This window comes from Otolemur garnettii, unplaced genomic scaffold (genome assembly GCF_000181295.1).
Source record: "Otolemur garnettii isolate 467f Iridium unplaced genomic scaffold, OtoGar3 scaffold00020, whole genome shotgun sequence".
NCBI classification, from domain to species: Eukaryota; Metazoa; Chordata; class Mammalia; order Primates; family Galagidae; genus Otolemur; species Otolemur garnettii.
The window spans coordinates 18,082,844-18,096,606 of record NW_003852415.1 but is presented as its reverse complement, the minus strand read 5'-3'; the positions used below and the strand labels follow the sequence as shown (position 1 = coordinate 18,096,606).

The 13,763-nt window shown below is 39.7% G+C and overlaps 1 protein-coding gene across 2 annotated transcripts in view; it reads left to right on the top strand.

The window, feature by feature from the left end:
- Nucleotides 1-13,763, top strand: part of ATXN3 (ataxin 3) — a 38,366-nt gene that overhangs the window by 3,759 nt on the left and 20,844 nt on the right. The window contains exons 2-5 of one of the 2 annotated variants that reach the window (XM_003786993.2): nucleotides 5,601-5,765; nucleotides 6,268-6,312; nucleotides 8,008-8,093; nucleotides 8,808-8,874. In XM_003786993.2, the coding sequence (XP_003787041.1) occupies nucleotides 5,601-5,765; nucleotides 6,268-6,312; nucleotides 8,008-8,093; nucleotides 8,808-8,874 (363 nt within the window). The remainder of the gene's footprint in view (nucleotides 1-5,600; nucleotides 5,766-6,267; nucleotides 6,313-8,007; nucleotides 8,094-8,807; nucleotides 8,875-13,763) is intronic. The other variant, XM_023511550.1, reaches the window with a different exon arrangement.

The following is a 13,763-nucleotide window of genomic DNA, read 5'->3' as shown; positions in this document are numbered from 1 at the left end:
TCATTGTTGTTTGGCGGGTCCGGGCTGGGGATTCAAACCCGCCACCTTAGGTGTACGTGGCTGGCGCCTTAGCTGGTTGAGCTATAGGCGCCGAGCCTGTATTAGTACTTTTAATGTGAATTGAGAATGATAACCAAACTGGTTGGGCTTACAATTAAAATTAGTGAAAAATTTGAAAAGATGCTGAGCACTGACTTTATGACATTTGTCATTCCCTTTTGTGTTTGCTGGCTATTGGCCATCATTAGGATAATTAAGGTTCAGGAAAAGCCAAATTCTAAATAAGTGACTTGAAGAAGTGGTAACAGCACAGACTTTGAAACCTCTGCCCGAGTTTGAATCCTTGCTCTGCCATTTACTAGTTGGATGATCCTTCCTTACTTATTGCTTAATATCTCTGTGCTCTCCTCCTCTATAGTGTAAGGAAAATAACGTGACTTAGAATTATGAGTACTTAGAGTGCTTCCTTGGCAGGTAGTGCTCTAGAAATGCTGGCCATTGCCTTTCCTCAGATGCTTTGCTGAACCTCATAATAAGGGGTGGGAGGGCACTCAGAGTAGAGGAAGAAGTGCTGATGGATGGATTGTGTGTCTCTGGTTATCCCATTTCTCAGAGCTCCCCTAACGTGTATACTTGGTTTCTGAACTAGTTTCAGATTGATCCTGAAAACTTGGGGGGTAGTGGGGAAAAGGTTTGGTTGTAGTTCCCTTTTATGGTTTTATGAAATATCTTGGTAGAACTGCAGTTCACTCATCCTCTAACCAAAACATTGAACTCTGGGTCTGAAATCATAGAATTTTGATACTGCTGAACTTTGGTTATTATAGCTTTGGTTAGAACTTGATGAGAAAGAGATGGCTGGGGGATAATTTGGGGTGGTAGTTGGGAAGGAAAAATAGATATTCTTAGGTGGGGTCATTGTACAGTTTTTTTGGTCCCTGTAGAATTTGATCCATCTTATGATGTAAGTGATTTTTAACTTTGGACTGAACAGTTTTTTCCTTCCATTAAATTATATTAGAAAGACAAAAGTTAATACTTCTTGTAGCTATATGGTTTTACCTGGACAGGGTTTGATTTCAAGTGTTTATTTTTCATAATATAAAGCTGTTTTGTATATAGTGAAATTTTAATCAAAATTTGGGTGTCTCTGTTTCTTTCTTTCTTTTTTTTTTTTTTTTTTTGAGATAGACTCTCATTATGTCACCATTGGTAGAGTGCTGAGGTGTCACAGCTCACAGCAACCTCAAACTCCTGGGCTTAAGCATTTCTATTGCCTTAGCCTCCCACTGGCTGGGACTACAGGTGCCTGCCACAAAGCCTGGCTATTTTTATTGTGGTTGTCATTGTTGTTTAGCGGGCTTGGGCTGGGTTCAAACCTGCCAGCCTTGGTATATATAACCACTGTGCTGTGGTCGCCAAGCTGGGTGTCTCTCTTTCTGTAATATGATATTAAGTATTCACCATAGTTTGTGAATCCCAAACTGAGGCATACAGCCTGACAGCAGTACAGAACATTTGTGTTGGGACTATTGCCAAAAAATCGAGTGTGAGGTCACCATATTAGGTAGCTCTTGATGTGAGGAACAGCAGGGGCTTTTTCCTTGTTTAAATTTGTTTAAATTAAGGATAACACACAGAGGAGTACACAAATGGTAACAGCTTAGGGCACGCAAGGTGGGTACATGCCTGTAGTCCTAACTACTTGGGAGGCCAAAATGGGAAGATTATTTGAACCCAGGAATCTGAGAGAAGCCTTGGCAACATAGTGAGACCCAGTCTCTTAAAAAATAAATAAATAAAATAAATTACTTTAAAAAAAAGTACAGGTGGCTCATGCCTGTAATCCTAGCACTCTGGGAGCCTGAGGTGGGTAGATTGCCTGAGCTCATGGGTTCGAGACCAGTTTGAGCCTGAGTAAGACCCCCTCTCTAAATAGTGTGGTGGGCACCTGTAGTCCCAGCTACTAGGGAGGCTGAGGCAAGAGAATCGCTTAAGCCCAAGAGTTTGAGGTTGTTGTGAGCTATGAGGCCACGGCACTCTATAGAGGGTGACAAAGTGAGACCCTATCTCAAAAAAAAAAACACAGAAAAAAAAACAACAGAGTATAGCTCAATGAATAGTCAAAATGTGAATACATACGTAAATAACATTTAGGTCAAGTAACAGAAAATTTACCTGCATCCTATAAGCCTCTCTAATGTGTTCTTCAGGTATTAACTCTCCATCCCCATTCCTACTAAACATAGCCACTGTCCTGAATTGCGCATCAAGGTTAGTTTTGCTTGTTTTTGAGCTGCTATGAGTAGACCCATACAGTGTATACCAGTGTGGTTTTTTTTTGTTGTTGTTGTTTGTTTGTTTTTTGAGACAGAGTCTCAAGCTGGGTAGAGTGCTGTGGCGTCACAGCTCATAGCAACCTCGAACTCTTGGGCATAAGTGATTCTCTTGCCTCAGCCTTCCAAGTAGCTGGGACTACAGGCACACGCCACAATGCCCACCGATTTTTTTTGTTGCAGTTGTCATCGTTGTTTAGCTGGCCCAGGCTGGATTCAAACCCACTAGCCTTGGTGCATGTGGCTAGCGCCCTACCCACTGAGCTAAGGGCGCTACCTATGTTAGTGTTTTTCAACTGTTTTTATCTCACAACATACTTGAACCTATAGTTAAACTTTTGTGATCCCCAGAAAAAGAGTAAAAAAATACATACTTACCATGCTTTGAACTTCTTTTGAAAATAATTGATGATCTTTAAAAATTTTTGTGGCACACCTAAGATCCTCTCGCTGTATACTGGTTGAAAATCACTGGTGTGGGCTCCGTGCCTGTAGCTCAGTGGCTATGGAGTCAGCCACATACACTGGGCTTTTGGGTTTAAATCTGACCCGGGCCTGCTAAAAACAACAATGACGACTACAACCAAAAAAAATAGCTGGGCGTTGTGGTGGATACCTGTAGTCCCAGCTACTTGGGAGGCTGAGGCAAGAGAATCGCTTGAGCCCAAGAGTTTGAGGTTGCTGTGAGCTGTGATGCCATGGGACTCTAGTAAGGTCGACACAGTGAGACTGTCTCAGAACAACAAACAAAAAAACAGAAAATCACTTTGAGTCTGTCTTCTTTTGTTTAATGTTTGAGAAATTGATCCATATTGTTCCAGAGAGTTGTAATTAATTCATTCTTGTTGTTGCGTAGCATTACTTTGTGATTTCTCTTCTGGTGTAATCCATACTATGCATTTGGCTAGTTTCTAGTTTGGGGAGCTATTATGAATAGTGCTTCTATAAACTTTCTTAAAAGGCCAGGGGTGGTGGTGCACATCTGTGATCCTAGCACTCAGGGAGGCCAACTCGGGTGGATTGCCTGAGCTCACAGGCTTGGGACCAGCCTGAGCAAGAGCAAGACCCTGTCTCTAAAAATAGCCAGGTGTCGTGGCAGGTACTTGAGCCTAAAAGTTTGAGGTTGCTGTGACACCATGGCACTCTACTGAGAGTGACAAAGAAAAAAACCCCATTTTTATACATATCTTTTGATGAACCTATGCTTGCATTTTTTGTTGTTTGCATTATGTACCTAGTAGTGAATTGCTATTATCACAGGGTATGTATATATTAAGCTTTGTCTCTAATCCTCTCCAATATTTTAGCCATTCTGGAAAGTTTGTAGTAGTAAACACATTGTGGTTTTAAATTACATTTCCTTAATGACTAATGAAGTTGAACACCTTTTTTTGTTCTGTTTAGCCATTTGACTTTACTCTTGTGAAATGCTTGTTTGTCTTCCCTATTTTTCAATGGAATATAAGTAGAACATCTGTATGTCCCTTTAATTCACATATTATTCAGTAGGAGTTGCTCTCTGGTAGTAGAAAATATAGTAGAAGGAAAAAGGTGGAAACAAAGTCACTATTATGGCTGTGACTTGAGGGTTGCTGGGCTCTCTAACTCCAAGCTACTAATTTCTTACCAAATTATGCAGGTGCACTGATCTTAGCCCTTTGTTTCAGACACAGATTGTCTCAATGCTACCTTCTTATTCTATCATATACACAAACCCTTATCTTTCTTAGCAGCTGAATTTTGTTCCTAGAAAATTGATTCATTAGGAATAATACCTGTCTTGCAAGGTGGTACTCTTTAGGGTCACTATCTCCCATATGACATAACTCAGAATAAATCGTATGATATTAGATAGATTGGGTTGAGGAATAGACCTTATAGGGGAAAGAGAGAACTTAGAGGACCAAGGTTAGCTGGAGAAGAAAATGTTCTTCTATCTGTCATCATCTTTCAGAGAGGCAAACCTGGGGTCTGTGTTCGCAGGGATCTCATCCATCTGTGAGTCTTCCTTCTTACAGGGCAAGATGGGAAGACAACATTGTTGGGGTGAGGAGGGTGACAAGCAGTCTACTCAGTGCCAGGTGGCCTGGAGTTGGATTCAGGATGCCAGTTGTATGAGAAAACCTGCTGCCTACCACCTGGAGACCCTGGACCCATGGGAAGTTTTTACTCATCTCCCATGAGGACGCCAATGATCTCATGGGGAGCTGAATTTGGGTGTGCTCCCTCTTGCTGTCTTGTCCAGGAGTGAGCTATAGGGTTGTTTGGGACAGTTGCATTCATTACACATTATGTAATGATGTGTAATCATTACACATACACACGTAATGTTATCTGTAGAGATTCTGTTTCTGTAGAAAACAGAGATTCTGTAGAGAAACAGAATCAGAATCTCTACAGAAGATTGTGTGAAGAATTCTGTTGTCTGTAGAGTTCCCTGAAGAGAGAACCTCAGCTCTGCAACTATAAGTCTTAACATAGAACAGATTTTTCTCTGACCTGTGTGAATTCTTGAAATTTGAAATTCCATGAATAAGCATTTAGATAGCATAGATTTATTTTTTAAAAGAATAAACATTTTAAGGCTAACACTGTGGCCCATGCTTGTAATCTGGCACTTTGGAAGGCCAAAGTGGAAGGATTGCTTAAGGCCTTACGTTTGAGACCAGCCTAAACAAGAACAAGACCCCATCTCTTTGAAAAAATAGAAAATTTAGGTGGGTGTAGTAGTGTGTATCTATAGTCTCAGCTACTCAGGAGGCTGAAGCAGGAGATCTGTTGAGCCTAAGGTTGCAGTGGGCTATGATGAGGCCACTGAACTCTAGCTTAGGTCCACAGAGTGAGACCTTGTCTCAAAAAATGAATGAATGAGTGAATACTCTAGGGATTAAAATTTCCTTTCATCATACAGGTAATTTGCTGTAGAATCTCCAAAGATATATTTATTTTAGGTACTGAAAATGAGAGAGGCTAAATGTTTTATATAGTAGTTTTTAGGTAAATATGGTATTTGGATAGATGATATTTGTTTAAAATAAATCATTTTTAAGTTTTTGATCATATAACTATTAGTAGTTTTATTAATGGTAAGAATTATACACATGAACAAATGAAATTGCATGTACTCATGTTAATCATGCTCCTGTAAAGCTAAAATGGTTCAGTTTGCTATGTTAAAAGTTAATGATTAAATTTTTTAGGGGAAGATACTGTACAAATCTGTTTAATAAATCACATTTGAACTTTTTCTTTTGGAAATATTAGCAAGAAGGCTCCCTTTGTGCTCAGCATTGCCTGAATAATCTGTTGCAAGGAGAGTATTTTAGCCCCGTAGAGTTATCTTCAATTGCACACCAGCTAGATGAAGAAGAGAGAATGAGAATGGCAGAAGGAGGCATCACTAGTGAAGACTATCGCACATTTTTACAGGTACTGTTTTTAAACACACTAAGTCACATTTAAAAAAAAAAAACATGGATACTGGGCAGTGCCTATGGCTCAGTGAGTAGGGCACTGGCCCCCTATACCAAGGGTGGCGGGTTCGAATCCGGCTCTGGCCAAACTGCAACAAAAAATAGCCAGGTGTTGTGGTGGGCGCCTGTATGTAGTCCCAGCTACTCAGGAGGCTGAGGCAAGAGAATCACCTAAGCCCAAGTGTTGGAGGTGCTGTGAGCTGTGATGCCATGGCATTCTACCAAGGGTGACAAAGTGAGACTCTGTCTCTAAAAAATAAAAAATAAGAAAACATGGATACTGTTAAAGAACATTCTTTCTATAAGGATTGTCTGGTTAATCGTCTGGTTAATTAACAACTCTATTCTTGACTTTGTAAATGGGAATACACAAGATGATATTTTAAACATGCACACTAATGACATTTTTGTCCTTTCCCTACCCCCACTCCGCTTCAACTACCTATCAAAATGAACAGCAGCCTTCTGGAAATATGGATGACAGTGGGTTTTTCTCTATTCAGGTGAGTAGTAACCAGAATGTATTAAGCATTGTTTATGTAGTCACTGTAACGATGTGACCTTCAGAAGTTCTTCCAGTAGATTGTGTATACAAAATATAAGACTAGATTCTAGAGTTTTGGCTCAACTCCTTGGCAGTGGACTGGTACCAGTCCATGGCCTGTTAGAAACCATGCTGCACAGTATCACCACCTGAGCTCTGCCTCCTGTCCATCATGCCCTCCCTGCCCTCCACTCCCAGTTTGTGGAAGAATCATCTTCCATGAACTAGTCCCTGGTGCCAAAAAAGTTCTGGTTATGGACTGTTAGAAACTGGGCCACACAGCAGGAGGTGAGTATAGGCTCGTGAGCTAAGTTGCATCTGTGTTTACTGCTGTTGCCCCTCTGAGCTCTGCCTCCTGTCCCACCTCCTCACTCTCATCCATGAAACCAGTCCCAGGTGCCAAAAAGGCTAGAGACCACTGCTTTTGAGTGCTAAAGTTTTATATAGATAAACATGAAAATCAGGATTGTAGAATCGTCATTTTAGTACAGTGCTCTAACCAACTGAACTATTAACACAGAATCTTCATTATGGAGGAGGGCTTTAAAACTTACATCTGGATGCTAATAACATTAATTCTGATAAGTCACATTGTTTCAAACTTATTGTTTCTTGGGTAAATTTGAGAAAATGCAATACCTTGGTACTTTCTGTTTAGATCAGCCTACCAGGACTAGATTCCTTCCTGTGGTTTGTGGCTTTTTTTTTTTTTTTTATTATAGCTCCCTATCATTGTATATATAAGTACTTGTGAGATTCTTTTTTTAATTATAGCTCCCTATCATTGTATATATAAGTACTTGTGAGATTCTTTTATTGTAGGTATTTCTTGTTCTGTTCCTAATACTGTGAGATATATCCAGAGTTCTCTCAGAACCTCTCCTAAGGAACCTACTTCCGTACATATATTTGTTTATATTTTTCCATGCTGTGCTTCATTGTGCCACTGTTAACGGATAATGGCTACTGCAGGGCTAGGATCAGCAGTCAGAGTTGGCCCAGCTCTCACCATTTCCTGTCTGTGCTGTGCCGTTCTTGGTGCCAGACCACATTTGTCCACTTGGTGCATTCATATTTTGTGTGTGCTAATACCTGGTTCACTTGTTTCTTTGTTGGCTACCTTGAAGGCTAGGCAGTGAATTTTCCAAAATTTCCTTTTTTGTTCCTCATATAGTTTGAAATCAGCTTTGCCTTTTGTTTTTTTCTACAAGTTACAAACCTACAACTAGAGAAATCTAAACACATGAAACTTTCTGTTTAAATACCCAGAGAGAACTTCTTTTATTAGACATAGGTAGTGAGTTGAATATAACTTTCTAAAGGAGCACCCACAGGAGCCAAGTTATTAGACTTATTGTGGAATAGTTTTAAGAATAGCACTTACTCGATAGAATACACATCTGGATTTTTCAGGCGATTTCATCAAGGTGTGTTTCTCTGGAACATCTTAGAAATGTAGTATAAAAAACATTCTTTATATATGTGTACGTTATTTATGGATTTAGTGATATACCTGTACATAAATATTTTTTAGACCATATTCATCTTCATTTATACATTAAGAATGATTGTTTAGATAACTAACATGGCTATACTACTTAAATTTAGAATTGAATGGCTTAGCTCATAAAAAGTTGCTATTTTTTTTTAACAGGTTATAAGCAATGCGTTGAAAGTTTGGGGTTTAGAGCTAATTCTGTTCAACAGTCCAGAATATCAGAGGCTCAGGATCGATCCTATGTAAGAGTTTATTTTGTATTTCCTACATATCTTTTCCTAAACTTGATTTTTAAAGTTATGCTTTCTTAAAGCAGAGAAATACAGTATATTTTAAATGCTTTTGTTTTGATATTCCCTACTTCCTGTTTCATTCCCTCAGACTTTACTATTTCACCTTTTTTTTTCAATGAGGCAGAGTCCCACTTTGTTGCCTGAAGTAGAGTGCAGTGGCATCATCATAGCTCACTGCAACCTCAAACCCCTGGGGCTCAAGTGATCCTCCTGCCTCAGTCTCCTGAGTAGCTGGGACTATAGATGTGCACTACCATGCCTGGCAAAGTTTTTTATTTTTTAATTTTTATACAGATTTTTATTGTCCAGGCTGATCTCAAACTCCTGGCCTCAAGTGATCCTCTGGCCTTGACCTCCCAGTGTGCTAGGATTACAGTTCTTCCCCAAGTTCACCTTTTTGATGTCCATGAGCATATACTCTTTGAGCCTTCCTGACACCCCAGTGCTTTGGCCATAATACTGACCCTTGAGTAGTATGTGAGGCTATTATTTTGGCATGGCATAACTAGGTTATTGTGCAGGGCTCATACAATTGTGTAAGTTTGTAAAAATCAATGAGAACTGTAAATACAAGCTTTGAATTATCACAAATTTTATATAATACTTTCTAGTAAATGAATATGAACTCAATATTTCAACTTAATATTGTGTATTTTTTTCTAGAAATGAAAGATCATTTATATGCAATTATAAAGAACACTGGTTTACAGTTAGAAAATTAGGAAAACAGGTAATATTTCTCCTCCTTCCCTATCTTTTTTCTCATTCTACACTCCATTCAAAACTCAAATGTGAGGGATTGATGCCTTTGAAATAGGAAACTAGTCCCAGCTTCTCGGGAGGCTGAGGCAAGAGAATTGCTTAAGCCTAAGAGTTGGAGGTTGCTGTGAGCTGTGATAGCACGGCACTCTACTGAGGGCGACATAGTGAGACTCTGTCTCAAATAAAAAAAAAAGAAAGAGGAAACTGACCAGTAATGTGGGTGTGGTATGATTTCAATCTTGGTAGATAGGAATTTGCCATCTTAAAAAATAGTATCATTTTCTCTTACATATTTATTTGTGATAACCATATACAATTAAACTGTATCGTAAGAGAAATTCTGCATGAAGATAATGCAAATGTGGTTACTTTTAAATGGGTTTTCACGTGATGGATATGTTCTGTCAGTTAATTATTACATTAACATATTTATATTTAGCATAGTACTGTCAAAAAGCCTGAAACAGGATCAGGCATGAATAAAAACATTCAACTATGTTGGGTTTTGTATAGTAAGGTTATTCACACGATTCTAAATGCCATGTAATAGATAAATCTACATAAAATCACTTCTTAATAGGGCTGTGCCTGTGGCTCAAAGGAGTAGGGTGCTGGCCCCATATGCTGGAGGTTCAAACCCAGCCCGGCCAAAAACTGCAAAAAAAAATCACTTCTTAACAAAGACATGGAATGTGTTCTGAGCAAGCTATTTTAAGAAACAGAATAAGTTAAATTCCATTATATTGGAATTTTGAGTCTTTGAAAGAGGGTTATTGAAAATCAACTAGTAGCTTGGCATCCGTAGCACAGTGGTTATGGCACTTAGCCACATACACCGAAGGTTGCAGGTTCAAACCCAGCCTGGGCCAACTAAACAACAGCTAAACAACTGCAACAAAAAATAGCCAGGTGTTGTGGTGCGTGCCTATGGGCCCAGCTGCTTAGGAGGCTAAAGCAAGAGAATCGCTTAAGCCTGGAATTTGAGGGCTGTGAGCTGTAATGCCACAGTACTCTACTGAGGGCCACACAGTGAGACTCTGTCTCTGAAAAAAAAAGAAAGAGAAAGAAAGAAAATCAACTAGTACAATAAAAAGGAATCAACTATTGGTATAGGTAGCACCATGAATAAATCTCAAAATAATTGTGCTGAAAGGAGAAGCCAGACACAAACTACTACCTACTATGTAGTTCCATTGATACAAAAGTCTAAAAAAATTGAACTAATCCATAATGACAGAAACAGATCCACCAGTAGTTAGTTACATGGATGTGATGGGAGAAGAGGCATAGGAAACCTGGCAGTCAGACATGGGTTATGAAACCATGGTTGTAGTCATGGTTTCATAGGTGTATAGTATACAAATGCTAAAATGTTTCAAATTATATACTTTAAATATTACTTAAGTTTATTGCATGTCAGTTATACCTCAACCAACAAAGGTGTTTTAGGTGAGGAGTGGTGGCTTATACCTATAATCCTAGCACTCTGGGGGGTGAGGCAGGGGTATTGCTGGAGCTTAGGAGTTTGAGATCAGCCTGAGCAAGAGCCTGTCTCTACTAACAGTAGAAAAACTAGCCAAGTGGTGGTACATCCCTGTAGTCCCAGCTACTTGGGAGGTTACAACAGGAGGATTGCTTCAGCCCTAGAGTGTGAGGTTGCTGTGACCTGTGATGACACCATAGCACTCTAGCCTCGGGCAACAGAGGGAGACATTATCTCAAAAAAAAAAAAAAAAAAAAAATATATATATATATATATATTTAAAAAAAAATAGGCCAGGGCGGTGTGGTAGCTCATGCCATAATCCTCACACTCTGGGAGGCTGAGGCGAGTGGATTGCTTGAGCTCAGGAGTTGAAGATCAGTCTGAGCAAGAGTGAGACCCTATCTCTACTAAAAAAAGTAGAAAAACTGGCTGGCATGGTGGTGCATGCCTGTAATCCCAGCTACTTGGGAGGCTGAGGCAAGAAGATTGCTCAGACCTAAGAGTCTGAGGTTGCTATGAGCTATAATGCCATGACACACTACCCACAGCAACAGAGTAAGACTCTGTCTAAATAAATAAATAAATAGGCACACATGGTAGCTCATGCCTATAATCCTAGCACTCTGAGAGACTAAGGCAGGAGGACTGCTTGAGCTCAGGAGCTGGAGACCAGTCTGAGCAAGAGTGAGACTCTATCTCTACTTAAAGTAGAAAAACTAGCCGGGCATAGTAGCTCGTGCCTATGGTCCAGCTACTTGGGACATTGAGGCAAGAGGATCACTGAAGCCCAAGAGTATGAGATTGCTGTTAACTATGATGATGCTAGGGCAACAGAGTGAGACTCAGTCTCAAAAAAAAAAAAAAAAAAAAAATAGGACCAGGCACACTCAGCTTGTAATCCAAGGACTCTGGGAGGCCAAGGCGGGTGGATTGTTTGAGCTAAGAAGTTTGAGACCTGCCTGAGCAAGAGCAAGATGCTGGGCTCAGTGTCCATAGCACAGTGGTTATGGTGCTGGCCACATACACCAAGGCTGGTGGGTTCTAGTCTGGCCTAGGCCTGCTGAGCAACAATGACGATGGCAACAAAAAAATAGCTGGGTGTTGTGGCGGGCACCTGTAGTCCCAGCTACTTGGGAGGCTGAGGCCAGAGGATTACTTGAGTCCAAGAGTTTGAGGTTGCTGTCAGCTGTGATGCCACAGCACTCTACCCAGGGCAACTTAGTGAGACTTTGTCTCAAAAAAAAAAAAAAAAAAAGAGCAAGATGCTGTCTCTAAACATAGCTGGTGTTGTGGTGGGCACCTGTAATCCCAGCTACTTGGGAGGCTGAGGCCAGAGGATTACTTGAGTCCAAGAGTTTGAGGTTGTTGTGAGCTATGCCATGGCACTCTACCCAGGGCAACTTAGTGAGACTCTGTCTCAAAAAAAAAAATTAAAAATAAATACAAATAAATAAGTAAAATTTAAAATGGTAAATAAAAAGAAAATAAAGTTAAGCAAGAGTGCGTTGAGTTAAATCAATAAAAGATAACTCAAGAACAAAACCTTGCTATTCAAGTCAGCCATCTAGAAATAGCTTTTTCCTAAATGATTATTTCTTAAAGTTCTTCCTGAGGAGCCAAGAACAAGTAAGGAACTGGGATGTGCAGGCTTACAGTAGAGACTGACCCAAGTGGGCATCAGCTCTTGGGAAAGACAAGGGTGGAATGCTGCAAAGATTATTTAGCCTCTGAGTTTTATTTGTAACTTTAAGAAATTATGATCTAGGTTGGGTGTGGTGGTTCACTCCTGGAATCCTAGCACTCTGGGAGGCTGAGATGGGTGGATTACTTGAGCTCATGAGTTCAAGATCAGCCTGAGCAAGAGTGAAACCCCATTTCTAAAAAAAAAATAGCCGGGTTTCATAGTGGACACCTGTAGTCCTAGCTATTTGGGGGGCTGAGGCAAGAGGATCACTTGAGCCCCAAGAGTTTGAGGTTGCTGTGAGCTATGATGCCACAGCACTCTGCCAAGGGTATGAAAGTTGAGATTCTGTCTCAAAAAAATTTTTTTTAAATAAAAAAAAATTATAATATAGTACTCTTTACTTTCTGTATAAAGTAAGCACTGGATTTTTAAGGTCTAAGACTTAGAGTCTGAAAGTTCTTATTTTTTTTTTGGCGATAGAGCCTCATTATGTCGCCCTGGTAGAGTGCTGTGGTGTCACAGCTCACAGCAACCTCAAACTCTTGGGCTAAAGCGATTCTCTTGCCTCAGCCTCCCAAGTAGCTGGAACTACAGGCGCCTGCCACAACTCCTGGCTGTTTTTTTGTTGCAATTATCATTGTTGTTTAGCAGGTCTGGGCCAGGCTCCAACCTGCCAGCCTCAGTGTATGTGGCTTGTGCCCTAACTGCTGAGCTATGGGTACCAAGCCCTCCAGAAGTTCTTTTGCTTTGATTTACAAAGGAGTGTCTCTTTTATTATATTGAGAGGTTTTTACATTTTTAGTTTTTCAAAATTGAATTTTCTCATTCAGAACTATTTTATCTTTGACAAATACTGATGTCAAATTTTGGTTTATTATCTTTGGTTCGGTATTTGTATTTTTGCTTAAAATTACATTTTTCAGTATAGACTCTGTCTGAGATCCCTATATAATGAAAGAAGTGACTGAATAAAGTATTATCAGCAATGTCAAAATCCAAAAATTGAATAGTGGTCACAATACTGACAGTTGAAACTTTTTGTATCTTGCAGGTTAAATTAGGATTCCCATGTGGTAGTGATAAAAGATGCTAATTATATGGGATGGTAGTTTAGAAACTTTTAAAAAACATGTTGTTGATTATAAATTCTCTTCCTGGAATGTCTGATTTTCTCACAATTGGAGTTTTTGATCAAAATTATCATTAATGGGAAAACTTTATGTACTTGCCATTTTCTTCAACATCAATATAATAGATGTAATTGGAGTTGTTGGACTTTGAAAGAGATTTAATTATAGCTATTAATAAAGATACCTCAGGGCAGTGCCTGTGGCTCAGTGGGTAGGGTGCCGGCCCTAGATACTGAGGGTGGCGGGTTCGAAGTCGGCCCTGGCCAAACCGCAGCAACAATAACAACAAAAAAATAGCTGAGCATTGTGGTGGGCACCTGAATGCTACAGCACTCTACTGAGGGGGATAAAGTGAGACTCTATCTCTTAAAAAAAAAAAAAAAACCTCAAAATTAATATTGACTATTAGATTCTATTTTGGGGAGATTTAAAGTATATGGCTTTTTTTTTTTTTTTTTCAGTTTTTTGGCCAGGGCCGAGTTTGAACCCACCACCTCTGGTATATGGGGCTGGTACCCTACTCCTTGAGTAACAGGCACCACCTTTAAAGTATGGTT